This window comes from Chlorocebus sabaeus, chromosome 15, assembly GCF_047675955.1.
Source record: "Chlorocebus sabaeus isolate Y175 chromosome 15, mChlSab1.0.hap1, whole genome shotgun sequence".
Classification (NCBI taxonomy): domain Eukaryota; kingdom Metazoa; phylum Chordata; class Mammalia; order Primates; family Cercopithecidae; genus Chlorocebus; species Chlorocebus sabaeus.
Window position 1 is genome coordinate 16764507 of NC_132918.1, and position 21635 is coordinate 16786141.

General features: G+C 37.0%; 1 protein-coding gene and 1 non-coding gene across 2 annotated transcripts in view; both read left to right on the forward strand.

Moving 5' to 3' along the window:
- Nucleotides 1–21635, forward strand: part of SPATA16 (spermatogenesis associated 16) — a 262274-nt gene that overhangs the window by 158288 nt on the left and 82351 nt on the right. Inside the window, exon 5 of the mRNA XM_037988555.2 lies at nucleotides 14303–14387. Within this exon, the coding sequence (XP_037844483.2) occupies nucleotides 14303–14387 (85 nt within the window). The remainder of the gene's footprint in view (nucleotides 1–14302; nucleotides 14388–21635) is intronic.
- LOC119620787 (small nucleolar RNA U13) lies at nucleotides 16114–16214 on the forward strand. Its single transcript, XR_005237336.1, has one exon. It is a non-coding gene; the product is annotated as a small nucleolar RNA U13 (small nucleolar RNA).

Below are 21635 nucleotides of genomic sequence, written 5' to 3' on the forward strand. Positions count from 1 at the left end.
CCATGGAGGCTGGCTGTACAATGTGCAAACACACTCTGAAACATCTCCCCTGAGAGAATAATAGGCGTTCACATAATTTATCATTGAAATCGTGACATCTAAACCCCTTTCAGTGAAAGGGGCCTTATTACCCTAGGACAAGGATGGACTAGGACTATCTTGGGAAAACCTAGGTGTATGGTCATCCCGAGCACGGGATCAAAAGTGTGGGCATCACAGTCATGACCAGACAATGGAGATTTGTTTTCCTCTGCCCTTTATTTTCTTCTGCCCTTCTTCCACTGCTGCGCACTGATTTTTCCTTTAAATCTCTTAGTTCATACATTTTTATTGCTAGTCAAGCATGGTTTGACCAAGATTTTTGGACTAGATGATTTCATTGGTCTCTAAAACTTGACTGCTACCCTGGTCCAAACAGAAAAGGGGAATGAGATCACCTAGACCTGCTTCTTCATGAGAGACATGAGCAACGCATTTTCTCTTAGAAGCGGACTAGTTAAGACCATCACACTTTATTCACAATTGCCAAGAGCATAACACTTTATTCCAGGTACTCAGACATGAATTCTGTGATCAACACCTTTTCATATACTTCGTGTCTCATGTGGCCCATCATCAGCCACAGTGCCCTTCATGAAGCAAGAGGTCAATAGCTTTTGGTTGAATGAATGAAGTGATACCTATGGCTAGAGACAGGAGACTATAACTTATGAATACTGACCATCACTGTCCTCCCCTACCTCAGAGAAATATTTCCAAACGAGCAAGTAAATGTACTAGTTTATGTATTATAGTTTGTTTCCCCAGTGCGAATTTTTTTCTGGAGGAATATATCTCAAAACGTTTAATGTAATCAGTGAAAATGTTGGTTTAATATATAGAATCCCATTTTTACTTCAACAGCACATCTGTGCCTCCCTTCATTTAACAAAATCACTTAGCAAATGTTTATTCACTTACTACGTCCCAATCACCATTCTAGATACTTGCTGATATAGATGGCAAGGAGCAAAACTTCAAAAATCCCTGCCCCTGTAGAGCTTATAATTATTCATTCATTTAATAATCACATGGCATATGCCTGCACTGTTCAAGCCTTTGGTGAATTCATAGTAAGTGAGACATGATCCCTGACCTCCAGCAAATTACTTTCTACTGAAGATGGCTTTAAAGAATACCAATAGCTAATTTAAAAGAGAGAGTTAGAGGGCTCTAAGCGATGACATAAGCAAAGTGTTATGACAGAGTAGAAAACAAGAATATTTAAGGGTTAAATGTAATAAAGGTTAAAGAAGGCTGCACCAAAGAAATGGCATTCTCATTGTGGACTCACAAACCTACACTACCTGTGTTAGTTGTAAGCTTGTGTAAATTTTGCAAGCTCAAGAAAAAAATTTAATAACGAGATAATACCCTTTCGAAGCAATCTCAGTAAGCCTATTTGGGTATAAACTTTTCAACAAGTCAATGTGTATTTTATTTTCCAAACTATCAGTGTTAAGACCTGGGCAGAATACTAACTGGGAAGTTACCACTTACTGAGTACTTCCCAAGTATCAGGCACTGCTAATATGCATTACATTTAACAGGGCATTTACTCCTCCTGACAACTCTATGAGGTTGGCAACTATCATTATCCACATTGTACTATGATGAAACTGAGGCTCAGATAGGTTAAGTAACTTGACCAAAGTTACACAGCCAGGAAATGACAGGATTAAGATTCAAACAAAAGCCGTCTAGCTCCCAAGTCAGAGTTTTCAACCTGTATGCCGTATTGTCTCTCTGTTATTCTGATGAAAAATAATTTATTCAAAATTATTAAGAAGAAATAATACCTTCACCTTCCAATGAAACACAAATGTGCAATACCACTTAATATCTCAACCTAAAGAAGTAACTGTCATTTTATGGCAGTTTAAGTCACTGAGGGAAAGATTTGTGAGCCAGAATATTTTTTGATGCCTCTGAAATTACCTACTTATCTCTAGATGTACTGTGTACTTGAAAAAATTAGATACAGAGTTGATACGCTTGGATGGATATTTGAGAGAGGGAAAGATTGAATCCTATAATACTGTCCTGAGGGACCAGGCCTAGGTGGGTTTCACAGTGGAAGATTTTAGTACAAGCAGAGCACATTGGAAAGAAAGAAGATCCCAGAGCAGAGACATGGACTATTCAAAGGGGTCTAGAAAAGTGCTGAAAGCAAGTTTAAGCACATCATAATTCTGCCTGATGTCTGCTCTGAATATATATAATTCATAAAAATTAGCACATGTTTATATGTTATCTTAGAGCTGTCCTCTATCTTGGCAGAGTGCACACCTGTAATCCCAGCACTTTGGGAAGCTGAGCCGGGTGGATCACCTGGGGTCAGGAGTTCGAGACCAGCCTGGCCAACATGCAGAAAACCCCTCACCACTAAAAATACAAAAAATTAGCTAGGCGTGGTGGTGGGTGCCTGTAATCGCAGCTACTCGGGAGGTTGAGGCAGGAGAATCACTTGAACCAGGGAGGTGGAGGTTGCAGTGAGCCAAGATGACGCCATTGCACCTAGGTGACAAGAGTGAAACTCTATCTCAAAAAAGAAAAAAAAAAGTGTTATAAAGTAAAATTCAACTTCAAAATATTAAGCATCCATTCCATCAACCTTTAATGTACCTCCTCTTCAGAATCTCCATGAACATCTCTGAGTGGATCTCAGCCCCTCCCCATCTCTTGAAAGTGAGTGAGGGTATTTGGGTGGCCAAAGTAACTGGTAAGCATGATTGGCATGTTGAGGGGGCGCCTAGAAACACAGCTTCCTGCAACGCACAGGACAGCCCACACAATACACAGTGTAGCTACCTAAAGTTTACAAGAGTGACTGCAGTTGAGAAACACCGAAAAGGAAACCTAATTCTACTCAGTTTAAAAATTCAGACATTTTAAGTCACTTTACCCTTTTATTTAGTTTTATTTCATTGGCAAAACGTTGCATAACTGATAAACGTGTATCATTTCAGTAAACTGGTTTAAACAGATATTTGTAGGCTGCCTTGACAACCTCACAACAGTGTATGAGATACTTTGGTTCTATTAGAAAATAGACTCCAAGTTTCAAAGAATCGGTTTACCATATCAGGGCCTGCCTATGCTGGCTAATCACTGTTTTCCTCACTCTCTCCTTCTTTGCCTACAGGTCTCAGGTTCTTGAGAAATAGGCAGCTGAGTTTATGACTGTGGTTGAGTTGCACTATTTGCTAAATAATCAAGATATTTTATCAGGCTGTATAATCTGTATATCTTCGAAGGGATTTTTTTCCTACCCAAGCAGAGATCAGTAGATGGAGTGCAAGCCACACCCCTCGACTTGCTACAAGCCTTAAGATTGTGCTTTGATTTCTTTACTTCTAGAGAGTAACAAGACAGTTAGTTCTGGCTACTTTCTCTGTAAGCTGTTTCTCTGCTGTGAATGGGTTTATTTTCTGCTCTAAGTCCTCTTATTTCCAACTGCTTTACATTTTATATTGGCTCCAGAAACCACTGCTGTGAATAACTGAAAGCAAAGTTAAATTCAGGATTGCCTATTTTTGTACAGCCAGGCTCTCCTCTAGCTTTTGTCCCCTTTCAGCATGACCTAATATGACATTTTTCAGTTTTTGCTAATTGTTCCCTTTCCTTTGATCCCACAAAACGTTAAATAAAATTTCAGGATCATGTTCAAGATGGGAGAACCCTACACTCCGGATTTCCATTCATACCAGAAGGTGAGGGTTCCCTCTGCTGGTAGGGAAATGTTCCAAGAATGGATGCTTGACTCTCCATCATGGGAGGGTGACCCGGGATATGGTGGGGCAGGAGACAGGTCACTGGTAGGAAAAATTCCCTGTGGGGATGCTCCAGGAGGAGCTCTTGAAAAGTGAGTGCTAAGGAAGCGTCTCTAAGGCTTACCAGGTACCATCAACACTCCAGAGAATCAGAGCAACAGATTATTTAATTTGACTGCTGGCCTGTGATTACCAGCGAGTCTCCACCGAAGAGTTACACAGTTGGCTTCAGGCCGAGCCCATTAGCGTTTTATCATTTATGGTTTCCTTGAGCATCAGATATTAGTTCATTCATCTGGAAAAGGAAAGAAGTCAGTTTTAGGTTTTCCTTTCCTCACAAGATTAATAGGACTATTAATAGGAACAATAACTTCTTCAATGCCTCTTCCTCTATGAAAGCCCACCCTAGTCTGAGACTAAATCACACAGGACCTGGAATGTACCATATTTAAGCTCAAAAATGCCTTCTCCTTACATTCCTTGTTAGTTGACTTTGTCCTTAAGAATGGTGTCATTATCTCCATTTCCTATGTTCTTATAGTCACTGCCCTAGTTTAGACTTGTCTGCTGTCCCCCAGAATTCCTGCAATCACCTCCCACCTCCAGTCTTCTCACTCAAATACATCCTCTAAAGCGTTATCAAGGTTCTCTCTCTCAACCACAGAACCGCTTTCTATTTAATACCATACAACAGTTCCCCATTACCCACAAGATGAAATCCAGCCTTCTTTATGCCTTTCCTCTGCCTTCCCTCCCCTGCTCAAAATGCAGCAAGATGCTACTTTTGGAGTTTCCTGCCCTTCCTCCTGCTTCTAACCTCTGCACCTGTGTTCAAGTTGTATGCTAAGCCCAGAATGCCCTTCTCGGGCTTAGGCTCTCTTTGCTTGGCTAACTCCTATTCATCATTTTAAGCTGACCCAGGTCCCCATCCCTGAATACCACCAACCCTCTCAGCTGCTTTAGTACATATATTGATTTATCCACTTTACTCACTGTGATATAATTATATTTCCTTCCTCATTAGACCTTAATGATAGGAATGGCTGACCCATCTTAGTATCCTCATCTTTGTGGAACAGGGAAACTTATTAAATATGCAAATACAAATCCAGTACTCATATGTATTTAGATCCCTTCCTATATCCATATGGCCCTATCAGGACCCAACAACAAGCAGCAGTAATACTACTATTACTATTTGTAACAGCAGCCAATCAATATTTACCGAGAGCTTAGCAATGTACATGGTAAGACAATCTTCTTCATTCCAGAGAGCAAATGGGGTCCAGATATTAAGGACACCACTTATAAACTTGTACCTAAAAAGCAAAATACAGATAACCCTGGATTGTTCCCAGTATAGCTAGAGAGTGTCACTGTCCCTATTAAACACAAGTCTGGCAGGTTGTGGCCAGGTAAGACCTCCTTCCCATTATTAAATCCAGACTAGCAATGGCTGAGATTTTTAAACTAGAAGTTCCCATGTTACCTCCCTCCAAAAACTCAATTGTGCCTTGCATCTATAGAATAAAGTTTAAATTCATCTGCCTGAAATCCGAGGTTTATCATAATCTGTCCCCAACATAATTTTCTAGCTTTGTCCCCCCTCTATTCCTCTACACAAACCCTCTGCTTCTCCTAAGATTCTGCATTAATACCTCTACTTTCAATTCCCTAGCATGTGAAATGTCCCTGCTCCCCAACCAAATAAAAAAAAAATGCTACCTTTTCTTCATTACTATTTTAAAATAATGCTAGCCATTCTTCAGGTCTCAGCACTGAAAATTCCATTACAGTAAAAAGTAATCGTTTTCCTCTTTAAAATTCTATAGCACTTATGATCTGTACTTCTTAGTTTACATAATGTACTTAACATTTGCATGGTTCTTTGTGGATATAAAATGCCTGATATTTTGGCATGTCAAATATGCTAAATATGGACGTCATATTGATAGCCCAATTGGAAGCTCATAGAAATCAGCATCGTGTCTTCATACTTTTTGCATGTTGCCATGACTCCAAATCTTGCCTATTATAATAAAACAAGAAACATTTGCTGATTTTGGGCTCCACACAGAAAAGAAATCAAAAATAAAACTTCATAAAAATATCTGAAATGAGTTCTATTTATCCATTCCTCTTCAATCAGGCATATATTTTCTATAGATATAATAACACCTCTCTTGACGCAGCCAGAAAAGAAAAAAAATTGACCGTGTTATATTAATAAGTCAGAACTAAGGATAGGACATGTCTGCTAGTGAGACAAGCATGAGTGGGGGATAAGGGAGGAGGACCAGGCGTCACCAGGCGATAGCACTACAGACAGTTTAATCAGCCACAGTTAGCATAGCTTTTAGAGAGTACACCAACAGTCAACAGCTTGACATGAAATTAGCATCAGGCGCCCCATATATCTAGTTGAATCCTGACTCTGCCATCTACTTTTTAGAAAATTAACTTCCTTAAACCTCAGCTTCTTCAAGTTATAGCTTGGTTTTAGGAATTAAATGAGATATAAAAGCACTTGCTATGTATATGGTAAGCTCTCAGTAAATATCGGCTGCTGTTACAAATAGTAGTAGTAGTACTGTTGTTGTTTGTTGTTACCAGTTGAGAATCTAGGAACAGGCAATATTTGAAACTTCAGACTAGCAGGCAGGCAGTAAACCTCAAGGAAAATTCCCATCAATGACCTGTTAGTCTTGCAGGAGCATGGCTAGAACTCCAATAATCATCAGAATCTAGAATTATAATCAAGGCAGGAACCTATAAACTCGATTTGGGCTGCAATAGGTAAAGACTTAGTCTCAGGAAAAATTTCCAGATATTAGAATCAGGCAATTAGGCATAGAAGAAGGCTTGTTACAAAAGTCCAGAGACCGAAAAACTTCTTCAATGACCACCAACTACGGAAATACCTGAACCCAGAGCATTACCGAAGCTGAGTCTCCCTGTGAATTATTTTCAAATGACTAGGGGCAGGCAGTAAGGGGGAAGGAAGATGGATAACTGAGGGAGAGCCCAAACACAGCAGATATGAATTACTGATCACTTAAATAGACAAAGTGTTTATTAAAAATTTACTGAGCAACAACTATTACCAGGTGTTGTAGGAGGCGCTGTAATGGTAGGCTCCGGTAGCTTACAGTCTACATCAGCACTGTCAGATAGAACTTCCAGAGATGATGAAGATATTCTGTGTCATTGAGGATGATATCCACCAGCCACATAGGGCTACTGAGCACCTGAAATGTGCTTGTGTACCCAAGAAACTAAATTTAAAATTTTAATTTTAATTCATTTAAATATAAATAACCACAGATGGCTAGTTGTTCCCATATTGGACAGCACAGGACTACAGAAAGGAGGCAATAAGCAAGTAAACAGAGGTAATGACAAAATGTGAAGCTTATTTAGAAAAAGCACAAAGTTCTGATTTAGGAATAGCAGGGCGGGGCCAAGGGGTGGGGTTGGGGGCTTGACCGGAGGGTTATGGAAAATGTGTTGAAGAGGAAACAGCCTGTTAAGAATTGGAGGCTACCGTAGGAGCTTGGGTTTTGAGGTAATTTTCCTTTACATTTTTTGAAAGAACATTGTGACTGGCTGCTGTGTGGAAAATATATGAGCCTACATAAAAATGTTTCGTGGGTGTGTGTGTGTGAGTGTGTGTGTGTGTTGGCTTGAATGAATTTACTAGTTTAGCTCTTCTCCCCATAAGAATATCATCTTTAACATTAGTGTGTACTTATATTCAAAAGAAAAACATATTCTGCATCAATATTAATTCATCTAAAATGAACAATATACATATATATGTTCTTGAGCTTTTTTAAGTACAGGAGAAAGGAAACAACCTCCTAAACATATTGATAATACAAAAGAATTCTGTAGTTCGATCTCATACACACACCTTTAAGAAGTACCTATACAATTACGTAAATGAAATAGATGCATATAAAGATAACAGATTATCCTTAGACTTGTGAGAGTTCAATTTCCATTTGTAGAAGGTAGAAAAGGAGAAACTTAAATAAATTGGAAATGCAACCACAAAACTGACTCAAGGCCAAAAAAAGAAGGACACTTTTGAGAAAACGGAAGCAACTGGGGTTAATTAATTAACATAGGGAAAAGAAGATTAATAAATTATTGTGAGGGTATTTAGAACTTCTATTCAGAGAATATGGCGTAGTTGGTTTGCATTAACACTGGAGAAAGAACTAAAGCCAGCAGACTAAAACTGCAGAAGATGCTATTTATGGCTGTGAAACTCTGGAATCAGTGAGGAAAGCAGAGCAATGTCCTTCTGTGGAGGTCTTTAAAACAGAATAGATTCTCATCAGTCTCATTTGAAAGGTTTAAGTGTGATCCTGCCTAAAGGCAAGGTGATGAACGGAATGACTTTTCAAGGTCTCAGCCAGTCAGCCCAATGAGACCACACAGCTGATTGTGTGCTGTGATTTTTTTTTGTTTACTCATATCTTATTGTTTTACACCACCATGTGGCCACACTGAGTAGAAATGTTATAAATTTTGAATCTGAACATAGGCCTTGAGACATGTCAATAGTATTTTCTTATACTCTTAGAATTGCACAGTCTGTTTAGAAATATTCAATCTGTAAAAGCACCTAACATAAATGTGCTTGTACTCATAATCCTTTTGTGGTATTGATTACAAATAAGCAAACAAAACTGGTACCTATTTGATTAATAATAATATGTCACATTATTTTATTGTGTATTTGCCATTCTATAGGAACAAAATTTGATTCACAATAAGCTGAGTTCATAAAATAAAAACCTTTTATTTTATATGTGTATATATTTAAAAACCAGATTCTGGCCCTTTTATACTTAACAGATGTATTAAGTAAATAAAATGTGAACATTTCCTTGCGGGAAAGCAATAACTGCTGACATATGACTGAAGGCATCACGTAAAAAATAATTTTAGATACGACACATTGGGCCAATGTGTTTCCCAATACCTTTCCTCTTCAATTTATGCCATAAATACATCAGCATCAATTAGCATTCATTAAACTCTCATATGAGCTAAATTTTGCATTGGACAAATTAGACTGACAAAGCCCATTCTGTCGCTCCACTACCATGCCACTTTCACTACAAAAGCATTCTCTTCAATATGGACTGTGAGATAGCTCTAAGGCCAGACTGCTTCTGCTAGAATGCTAGTAAGCTATGTAATTCTGTTCGTCTCAGGCTCTTTGTAAGATAGAATTCAATTTTTTGAATTTGTGTAAATAAATAAGATAATGCGTAGTTGTTAATTCAACAAATATTTATTGCGTGACTACCATGACAGGCACTTTTCTAGGCACAGGGGATACAGCAGTGAATAAAACAGACAAAAATCTCTGCCCTTGGGGACCTTACATTCCAGTAAAGAGTCCGATAGCAAATACTTTTGGCTTTGTGAGAGACAGGATTTCTTTTGCAACTGCTCAACTCTGCCATTGTTGCACGAAAGCAGTCATAGACAACGTGTAAGCAGTGCACAAATGAATGAGCATTGCTGTGTTCCATTAACACGTAATTTATAAACACAGGTAGCAGACCAGAGGGGACCCACAGACCATAATCTGCTGACCCTGCAGTAAGGGAAGACAGCAATAAACACCACCAAAACTAATACAAACGAAATAAACTTTATGTTGAATGGTGATAAGTACCATGGAAAAAGCACAACAAGTGAGGGTATGAATAGTGTTGGAATCTGGTCAGGGTAGTTCTCACTGAGAAAATGACACCTACAAAGACCAAAGGAGGTGAGCAAGAGAGTCATAAGAATGTATAGGGAAAGAGCATTTCAGGAGAAGGACTGTCATGTGCAAAATCCCAGAAGCAATAGTATGGCCATTTTTTGTGAGGGACAGCGGGATGGACCCTGTCTGGAGCAGAGTGAGCTAAGAAGAAGGTAGTTGAAAATGAGGTCAGAGAAGCAATGTGTGTCCAGATGATACAGGACTCAAATGCCATTATAAAGAGGTTAGTTTTTTACTCCGAGAGAGACAGGAAGCTTTGCAGTTTTAAGCACAGGAGTGACCTGCTCTAGTACCCTAATTTTAATGGGATCAGTCTGACTATTGTGTTGAAAATAAACTGATGGAGAAGCATGGAGCCGTTGCAGTAATCCAGGTGAGAGATTATGGACTAGATGATAATGCTGGAGATGGTGAGAAGTGGCAAGATTCTCATGTAGGTTAAAGAGAGCCTGACCAAGATTTTATCTTGCAATGGATAGGGAATATGACAGAGAGGAGTCGATGGTGATGCCAAGGTTTTTCGTCTGAGAAATTAGATAGATGGAGACTACTAGAGGTTGGGGAGATGAAGTAAGGAAGATCTGTGTCTCCAGTGTGATTAAGTTAAATTTCATACCTTTTAGGTGTCTAAGTAGAGATGTCTAAAAGGCAGTTTCTACAAGATTCTGCAGATCCAGGAAGAGGTTTAGCCTCAGGATATACATATAAGACTTGTCAATGTATAGATGCTATTTAAAACCATGAAACTGATGAATTCACCAAGAAAGACAGAGAAAAGGTCCAGGCATTGCATCCTGAGACACTCCAAAGTTAGGAATCTAGGGAGATGGGAAGATAACTGCAAGGAAGGCTGAAAAGAGCAACCAGAAAGATAGGAGGAAAATCCAAAATAATGGCACAGTGGAAGCCAAGTGGGAGAGTGTACACTGGATGAGGGCATGAGCTACTGTATGACTTGCACCTGAGGATGCATAGAAAATGAAGATTGAAAATTAAACCATTACATTGGGCAATACAGAGACTATTAGTGGTACGGACAAGAGCAGTTTCAGTGACGTGGTGGGAATGAGCCCTGCTGGAGTGAGTCGCAGAGACAACAGGAAGAGAAAAATTACAAGTAGAGAAAGCACATAGCTTTTTCAAGAGTGCGAGGTTTTCCAGTTTGCTTTTTAATAGTGAAAGGAAGAATTCAGGTGATAATTGGAATGGAGGACACGGAGCAAGAGAAGCTTTTGGGGTATTTTGTTTTGTTTTAAAAGGAAGAAACAACAGCATTTGTGTATGCTGGCAGAAAAGCTCCAGGAGAAAATGAGAAATGAAAAGAGAGAGAAGAAACTAGAAGAGTGAGAGACTTGGTGGAGCAGTTTCCATGAGTAGACGCAATTGGATGAGATCTAGTGCAGAAGTAGATGGGTTAGGTTTACACTCTGCTCCATAAAGTGCTTAACATGGTGCTTATCACTTCGTAAAGGCTCAAAATTAGCAGATGTTAAGCCACTGACTGTCAGTTAAAAAGGTTTGCCTTACATGATCTTATAGCTCCAGTGCAGGTACAGCATTCAGTACATTAATGAAAATAAGATGAATAGAATCATGACAATGAAATGAAAATAGTTGGAAGCAACATTGAATCACATTGACTAGCACCTAGATATTGTTCTAATGGTAGAGGGATACCTGAAGGAGAATAGAAAGAATGATGGGTTACTGTTTACATTTGATTCATGGGATGAGTCTGCTGGAACCAGGATCTCACGTGGTACTTGACTCCTTATGGATGCTCAGTGGGTTGATCAATTAATTATCTTGCCTTTTATAAATTCAGCATGATGAAAACCCCATGGCTCTTGCCTCACAAATGTTGCATGACACAGTGTTATTTCCATGCACTTTTAATATCATTTCACTAATTTTCACCGATTCATGAGGGCTGAGCAGTAGGGCAGAGCTACAATAGAGAACCGGACAAAGGAAGGTGGGTGGTAAAAGCACAGCTGCCATTTCCACGGGGAAGAAAAAGGGGCTTGGAGCAACTACAATCTGAATTGTGTTCCAAACATGAACACAGCTCTATGAATACATGCCAGGTATTGAAAGAAATACATCATACTTATGAAATATATCTCAGCTAATATGGAGCTTTAGGAAATCACTTTTTGTTATTTAACTTTAGTATCCTTTTGCTCTTATAAAACTTATGCTTCACTGAGGTATGGCAGGTAAGGAATTTCAATGCATCTTAATTCTTCATGGTTTCAATATAAATTTGGAGTTGTGTTCCTTTAAAAAAAGACTTGAGCCCCAGGTGAAAAAACACACTGAAGAATGTAGCAAACAATGTGACAACATATAATTATAGAAAAAGCAACTTTTGCAAAACATTAATAAAAGTGCTAAAAATTCTAATTTTACAATGGTGAACACAAAACCAAATCACCAAAAGCATTAAAAAAATCAAGAAAGCCTTGGAAACCCACTGGGGTGATCTACCTCCTTCTCTTTCACAATCGTCCTAACCCAAAAATGACAATAACTAACATTATAAAAATTCTTATCAATTTATCTTTTACTTGACTCCAGCCACTGGGTCTATGATCCAGAATTATCTTTTACATTTTTTGCGTGTTTCAAATTGTGAAGTTTAGTTACTGGACTCTGCTCGGTAATATTAGTGCATGTTATATTGTCCCTTGAAGAGAAAATAGCAGATTGAAATATCTAAGGTGCCCTGTGGCTGGAATGTGTGCATGCTGGCATCGGATATTGATTGACAGTTATATTAATGCCCACCATGGCTTGATCAACCTACTAATTTTCTTATGTTAGAGTTAAACTACCCCAATTTGTTTTTGTAAATAAAATCTTATTGGAACACAGTCACACTAATTGGTTTATGTATTGTCTATAGTCACACTAATTGGTTTATGTATTGTCTATAGCTGCTTCTGCAAAGCAAAGTTGAGTAGTTGTGAAACTACATGGCCCACAAAACTTAAAATAGTTACTATCGACCCTTTACAGGAAAAGTTTGCCCACCCTTGATTTAACTAATGGCGGATACTTCTTAAGCAATGTTTGTTGAACTGTATTTGTAAATGCAAATGCTAATGGTAGAAGGAATCATACTGCAGACCAAATTGTCACCTAAGTGTACCCTACTCCTATAAATATAGGGCGTGTTGTCCTTGAAAGTAAAATTTCTATATTTTCCATTGATTTCTTAAATTCAGAATTTATTAAATGAAATTCTATTAAATAACAGGCACCTCCATGTCAAGTAAACTTTCTTTTTAGGTTGTTAAGAAAGGAAAATGTTTCCATGCACTCCTATCACAATGTAAACATTTGAAATACACTTTTGTTCCTCTACAGTCTATGATTTTTTATACCTTGTTTCTGTCCCATTCATATTCACACAACATCAAAACCTCCTACCTCTCTTTACCTTATCATTAAGAGCTTTGGAAAATATAAAAGGATTCTTAAAATATTTTCTATTCTTAAATTATTGTCATTTATTTTGAAATGTCAGTGGGCAGCTTCTTTCCAATACTACGTGTGTTTTATATATATATATATATATATAGAGAGAGAGAGAGAGAGAGAGAGAGAGAGAGAGAGAGCTCTGAATAATCCTCCAGTTGGTGGTATTTGTTTCCACCATTGATTTTTAGAGTCCTGATTTTTCTCTGTCCTGAAGAAGAACCTAAACATTTAAATTCTTTAAAAAGAGTAAAGAATTTAGCTGCTATGCCTTAGACAACTTATATTTAGAAAAGGAAAATTTCTAATTCAATTTACAATGATGTCAAGAAACTACACATATCTGCAGGCAAAGATAACAAAAACATTCAGGGGTACACAGTCACAGCTCTACTTAAATAAATAAACTTTTGGTACTAGTGATTAGGTACACAGGATTCTTATATGTTTAATTGGCTAACATGACAATTTGGAATTACTTCTAGTCACATTTAATTGGATCTGGAATCTCTGGAGAAAGAAATAGAGAGACCTAGCAGAGAAATAGTCATAAAAGTAAACTGTTTATCCAAAGAGTACTAAGTAATGAATTAATATCCATTGCACAATAGTTTTTAATATCCCCTCAACTTAATAAGACTAATGCAACAAGTGTACACACTAGACATTAAAATCAATTCAATTACACACAAATTTGTGGGGAGAGGATTCTTCCTTGAATTGGAGATTTTTTTTATTTTCCATTTTCAGGAGACTAATAAGAAGTGAATAATATTTAACTCAGATAAAGTCTGAGATATGCTTAAATACCAACCTAATAGTTAGCTATATATGCTATGCTAGGTTTGAAGACCTAAAAGTTCCTAAAATCTGTGTCACTCTATAAGTGCTTTGAAGCTTAATATAGGCCAACCAAAACAAAACATTATCTCATAATCTTTAAATATTCTTATACTGTACAAATTTAAAAACCACCTAGAAGACAAATAGCTTATTGCTTCTCTTTTATAGTTTTGGTTTATCTACCCCCCCAAAAAAAACCCTACTTTCAACATTCTAAAATGTGCTTTGTGTTTTGCTTAATATTAGTCTAGACAAATTTATACATTAAAAATCATCTTCCTCCATATTTGTATATAGTGCCTGTTATGGTTTTCCTTCTGTCCTATACATTTGTGTTTTTTTTTTTTTTTTTTAAATCTGTCCTTGTTCTTAGGAGTGCCATGATTGCTGACTACATGTTCTGGCTTGGTGGAGGAAGGGAACAGAGCATAAGCAAGCTCATCAAACTGTATTGGCAGGTAAAAATTGATGTCCCAACTAGGGAGGAGAAACCCGTCTCATTTTTAGAGCTAAAATGAAAGATTGGTGCTTAAAAGACTGCAGGGAAAGGTAGCTCTGGGCATATCAATCAGAAGAAAGCTACTGAATAATAATGTATTTATAATGAAGTAGATTTTCTAAGAGTAATTCTAGGGGCAAAATTCAAGGTTGTTAACCCGTGGCCCATACTTCAGTTTTACAACTCAATATAAATTTTAGAGATCCCAGGAACTACTTTTCCAGGCTTGCTATTATAATAATAGGATTCTTTAAAATATGAACATTGTGTTTTCATAGATTCTTATTGATCTATGGCCTGTAAAAACAGATGCTAGAAGTAATATTAATTACATAATAAAGGAAAAATGCAAAGATCAGATGTATTTGTTTACTATCTACTATTTGAAACAACCAATAGCAAATTGCAAATCTTGTTTCTAATTTATTATTCAAAATGGCAGCAAGAAGTCATACCAAAGGTCAATCAGATGCCAAGATGAAAGTAATAATTTATTAGACATATAAGAATAATTTTGGATTTATTAGTTCAATCTCATTTATAAGACATAAATCTGTTCTTGCTTTACCCTCCACCAACAAGCTGTCAATAAGTTTCTGCTGAAGTATATCCCAAATGAAGAGCTCACTTAACCCCCACAAAAATAACTTCTGGTTTGCTAACTATTAAACTGTTTTCCTCATTTAAAGTTAATTTCTGCTCCCTTAAAACTTCCATCCCGTTGTTTCTAGTGAGTCCACATGAACCATATGAAACCCATTTGCAATGAAGTTATTATAAATATTTGAATATCGACTACAAAAGCCAACTTTCTCCTCCATGTCTTCTCTTCTCCAGACTGTGTGGAGCTTTTTCCTTGTATTTCAAGATGTTTTAATTTAATTGAATGTGAACATTTTGAACCAACCAGAATAAGATGTTCTAAGCCACTAACTGTAAAGTAAGAAATAATCATCAACAGCCTTTTGAAGCTTCCTGGTTTTTTCCTATCTTTTTTTTTCCCCCCTACATTTTCACTACTGTGTCTTGGTCCCTAGTTTTTTGTCTCTCTATATTATATGTTATCTTTGTTAGACATTAAAGTGTCAGGTTTATCATACACAATTTCCAGTAACTCACATGGTTCTATCTGGAGATCAATTTAGCTTCTATTAAAAAAAATTTAGATTAGTCCCATTATACTTCAGTTCTGTGATTGTTTTAAAATAAAAAAAACAAATGTTGATCTCCAAGTAGACAAACCTTTAATCCCAAAACAACCTATTACTTCTCTGATAATTTTGAGACTTTCCTAAGAGAATCTGGAACATACAAACAGCAGTAATTGCTGATGAACATGTAACTAAATAGCTGTTAAAAAATACCAGATGGGAAAAATAAGCAAATATTATGGGCTATAGATATACAAAGAGGACTTTTTTAATAAGGATTTCAGAGGCTTTTATAAAGGATTTAAGAGAGGTGGGAAAGGAGTTGTGAATCTTGAGGACTGGAAAATATTCAGCAGGCCTGGCATATACTAGGTCCCCAGCGAATGCTTGACTTAATTTAATTATTCATTAAACAAATATATATGAGTACCTATCGTGTTTTCTACATTGAACTAAGAAAATAATAGGTCCAGTGTCAGCATAACCTAAGACAAAGTAAGACCTTGGCAGTTTCGTAAATAAAAATTTTGTCTGACCATGTTGTGGTTCGCAAGCGTGATAATTCAGTTTTTACGCTCACGTATGAGACACACCTCCTTCAAATCTTGTTATGTCATCACATTATCCATCTGATGTGAAAAAGCTTTTTCTGTTTCCTTTAGCTTTCAGAGAACATTAATATCTCTATTTTATTTACCTCAGACTAAGAAAATAATCTCCACTTACCAATGCATGCATGTTTGTGATAGAAAATGAAATAAAATGAATATTTTACTATTATGCATTAATAAAAGATAAAAAATAGTTCTCTTTGTATTCCCTTTTTCTTGATTGGACGTAACCTGGTGTAAGGGAAAAGAGCTCTTGTCTAGAAGTCAGGTCTGATTTGGTACAAGTTCTAATACTAACTAGATCTTGAACTTAGGGCAAGTTAGTCTCTAGAGGAGCTTTAACTGGAAAGTGAGAATGGCTGGAACAAAGTGTTTGAGAAGATTTATTCTTAAAGCCCATTTTAGCACTAAAATCTTATCCAAAATCTTAGGCACATCCAAAGATGATGTCACAAATTTTGAGGAAAAAAGAAGCAACATAATTAGAAATCACTTCCTGCAGATAAATTCTATAAATTAACACTCTCTATCAAGCCCCAACATCAGCACAACAAACCATTCACTCACCCATTATATACTTCCTGCTGCTAACCGCTCTCCTTGATCTTGATTCAAATGTATACATTTGAATCCCTAAACCTTGTTCTGTCCCAAATCAGAAGGGGGTATTTAATCCTTGCCAGAGAGTGCCAAGTCTATGCCATCTTTAAAGATATATGTGCCCCGCTACCCAATCCACCCTAGCTATTTCACTGATGACTTCAAGAATGTCCCCAAACATCAGAGACTAGAGACTGTATTTGCATGCAGTTTTGTAGGCATCCATTCAGGTTAAATAGATAGACACTATTTTCACCACCTTTGCCAGAAGTTACTATACTGTATATCTTCCTTTTCAACCACATAAAATCCATACTATTTTAGTTGGTTATTCTTCTTAACAGGAAATGGAAAATTTCAGAATGTAAAAATTTGAGAACATGTCTATATTTACTCTTATACATGGTTGACTTACAAATTCTCAGATGCAAAAGAATGGACCTTTGCTTTGGTGGACTCAAGAACCTTTCAATTGCATTAGGAACATTTTTCATATCATCAACGCAGCAAGGAAAAGAAAGGCATAAAGCACTGTACTATATGACAGCTCACACTGGGATATATCACTTTGAATAAGTGTTTGCACAAGTTATTCTATAATAGTGTCACCTCTTCAGAGCTAGAGAGGGTTGAAAATAACTTGTCATGACTGTACTTGCACGCAATGCCTCTGCAACCCGATATCCAGGCATCTGTAATCAGCCAGTCTCCTTGAGAACACCTGGAGACCTCACCACACTCCTGAACTAATTAGCAAAATAGAAAGTACCCAGTCGGGCTGAGACTAAGCTATTTTTGAAACAGCTGCCCTATAGTGTTTATATATTGGTCCTACACTAATTTTATTACAAGAAGAACTTTATATTAAACCCTAGTCCACCTCTCCCTGCTCCTTACATCCAGGACTAGTTTTAATAAGATGAGGAAAACAAGCAAGCAAGCTTACTCCATCTTCCACTCCCCTGTTCTGTCCTGCTGCATTCACTTTCAACCACATTCTGAGGCACAAATATTTTCATGCGTGTGTCTTTAACTCATGTAATGTAAATAACAGAGCCAAACCTGGTCTGCACTGCTCAGCGAAGTGAGAAAAGGTAACAGCTAATTGTATCACAGAACTCCCACAAAACAAGTGCAGAGGAACCCCACTAAACAGCAGCATGCTGCCTGATCAGCTCATCCCCTACCTTAATGGTTCTTTTTTCCTTTAATTTTTTTGAGTTATAGACCCCTCTGAGAATCTAATTCATTTATAAGCATCCACCTAGAACAATACTCATAAACACATACACACGAAATATGTGCTTACTTTTTATCTCATTGGATTGGAAATTGATCTCCTATACATAGTCAGAATACCAGAACAGCATTCACAGAAAATTATGGTTTTCTCACTCTTGTGAGAAGGCTTTTGTAGCTTTTCTAGATCAAGGAATTGAAATATTTCATATTGCACCAATTTCAACATTTCATTTGAATGTCAATAACAGGTAAAATCCTGATTCACAAAGTCTCTACTAGCAAATGGAGTTAGAGCTGCAATACTACACAATATCTCAGATGGGTCAGCATGAATCAAGAATTACCAAAATTTTCAACTAAAATTTATAATACGTCATTTCCTTTGTCCTCAAGTAAATGAGGTCATCTTTGTTAGGCTTATATCATCAAGGCTATCTATGTCAGCAATTTGTTTCCATTTTAAGGCTGTCTGAACAAAAAGTAACCTTCATGAGAGATAAGCCACTTGCCAAGTGTCTGTAAATTTTTGTCCCCAGAAACTCTCAAGTCTTCGTCAGTCTCACCTTCAGTGTTGGAAAATCTATATTGTGATTTGACTTCAGTCACCTCATTTAGAGTAGCTGCTTGGCCAAAAAAAAAAAAAAGCTTATAGTTTTTTGGCAGGATCTCTAATAGTAACTTCAGCATTTTCAATGAAAAGATTTGTTTAATTTATGTGCCTAAGATATCAGCCATTACAAAACTAGTCCTGGAATTTCTCACCATCAAATTATTCTAAGAAGGAGTTTTCTTTTTTCTTAAAAAATTGTAAAAAAAAAAAAAAAAAAAAACAACCAAACTAAATCAGATCTAAATCTCTTCTCTGGATTGTCAACAAATTTCTCTAAAAGGAAAGAGCCTCATGGTGTGCTCTTGTATCTTGACAAAGATCTACTGAAAAGGCACTAATTCAAGCTCTTGGCTCCGAAGAAGCTGAAGACTTTCACAGCAGTAGAAAGACCTCTTTGGGGATTGCTGGAAGAGCTGTTGACACTAACACAGGCCCGTGTAGAAAGCATGACATGTGGAGCATCTTTCTTCAGTGAAGCAGCAGAGGCTGAGGCAGTGCCAGCTTCACAGGTCTTCCATCTGTGCAGAGAACACCAAGACTTCCCATCCAATTCAAGTTGCACTTGGCATTGAAATGTTTCCCATCTTATAGCTATCAATGGCCTATATGGTTTCCAAAGGCAGCTTATCAAAAAGAACTATCTCTTTGGCGTGATTAGTCCTACTCTCAAAGGACAAAACCAGGAGCTGGCTGAACTGAGAGACAAAAGATTTTCCACAGCCACATGCTCAAAGATGGCCCATAGTTTGTGGGCCCCTAATGCCTTTCTATGGACTTCAAGGTTCACAGACCACAGGCTAAGACTCTTTTACAACTCCTTCTCTTTACATCATTGTCACTATTGCAACAACTCCTTTTCTTTTTGCTATTAGGCCTACTAGGAGGCATTTACTGCTTCTAACACTCAAAGCAAAATATAGCACCCACAATGTTATTGTCATATAGTGCCTCCATAAACTGCATCATGGTCATTCAAGCTTGAAACCTTTGCAATAGTGTCCAGACTCTTCTTAAGTTAGTGGATACCTTTATTATTTACTCTCAAACTGTATTTGTCATTCATACTCATTCAACAAATATTTAGTGACTGTATGTAAGAAACTGGGGTATATGTTGGAGATACAGGAGTGAACAAAATAGGCATCACCTGTCTTCAAGGAGCATATATTCTAGCACAAACTATTTACCAGGAAAAGCTACAGGCTATAAGGTACTTAAATTATATACCACCTCTTGTTAATCTGCTTTCAAAATGCACCGCCATCAAAATGCATTGCAAAAAGCAGCTCAATAAAGATTTGTTAAATCAATCAATCAAATTAAATATTGGTTTGATATGAAGCGCAAACCAATAACATTTGACATGAAAATATTTTGGCATAGTTGTTTCACGATTTTTAAAACCAGTGATTATGAATCCAATGAACATTTTGCTAGGTATGTGCACATGTGTTCTAAGTTCACAATTGTAAACCACTTTTGTACTTCGGTTGAGTTGAGGATCAATAGAATTTTTGAAGAAAGTTGCAGATTTCCAAGAGATCTTTTAGGCTCATTAATTTTTGTGCTCAGAGGTGTCTTCCTGGAAGTTCCAAGTTCTTAGCCTACTAACTGCTTCTTTCAAACATGACAATCAAGGGAGCAGCAAGTAAATAGATTTCTCTAAACAGAACAGAGAATGATGTACAATAAATTAATACTAAACATGTTTTGATTACATATACTAATAATGATGACTTTTTTCTCTCTTATTCTTTGTTTCTCTTCTTGATATTGCAAAATCATCCCAATATTACTCATTTACATGGTAAACATGTACGATAACCCCAAATAAATACAAAATCTTCAACATGAAATTACAGGCAAAGTAAGGTCAAGGAACTGAAAATATTTTTTATCTTTAACAAAACACCTATATTTTCTGGAGAAACGTGCTTTCTCTGAAGATTTGCTTCCATGTGAAAAATTTTTCCACAGAAAGGAACAAAATAGCAATACCATCTGAACATTTCTCTTAGTGGCCTATATTTATAGTGTATTTATTTATTTGGCCCTGTCAGGCAGAGAGTTTCTAAATTATTTGCATGAGGAATATCTGAAAGCAGCCCAGGTCCTATAGTATTTAGATTAGATATAATTTGAGAAGCACTAAAAACACTCACCCAAAAATATTTTCCCCATCAATTCCTATGTATCATACTTAAATTCTTATCATTTGGCATTGAGTCTCCAGTCAGCCTCAGGTCATATGCAGAAGAAATTTTATCTAGAAGTGTTTAACTAAGTACATTGTTACCTCTGAATAGAATTGTAAAAATTAGTTTATTTGAGCTTTCTTAGTCTTCTTTGAAAGGTGAAAGAAGAATTCCATAATAATAAGATATAGGGAAAGGTAAGGTCTAATGAGAAAATTTGACAGAAATATAGGAATATAGGAAATGTAGGCCACCCAGAAGTACCTTTTGAAGGCAAAGGACATCTGTGCTTAATTCTGTCAAGGAAAGGAAGCAAACGAAAATAGGTATCATGGAGCAGTAGAAAAAGGTTGGGCCTGAGATTCAGGAAATTTAACTTCTAGTTCCAAAGCTGACTCAATTTTTAATAAATCACTGCGATTTTTTATTAGCCAGCTACTGCTGCAATAATACTGCGTAACAAGCCACTCTAAAACTCAGTGGCTTATCAAATAAACATGTTGGCTCAAATTTGATTAGTTGAGGCTAATCTCAACTGGGCTTGGCTTACTTCCAAGCTGCAGAGAGGTCCAAGTGTATTTCACATATCTTTCACTCTCTCTTGTCCAGTGATTACCTGATACAGGTTCTTTTTATGGCAAAATGCAGGATTCCAAGAGAGAAAGCCTCTTTTTACAAGCACATTTTAAGCCTCTGCTCATACCATCATTGCTAACATTCTAGTAGTCAAAGCAAGCCACACGATCAAGCCCAAGAGCAAAGGGTAGATCCTTCTGCCCGCTACAAAGCCAAGACAAA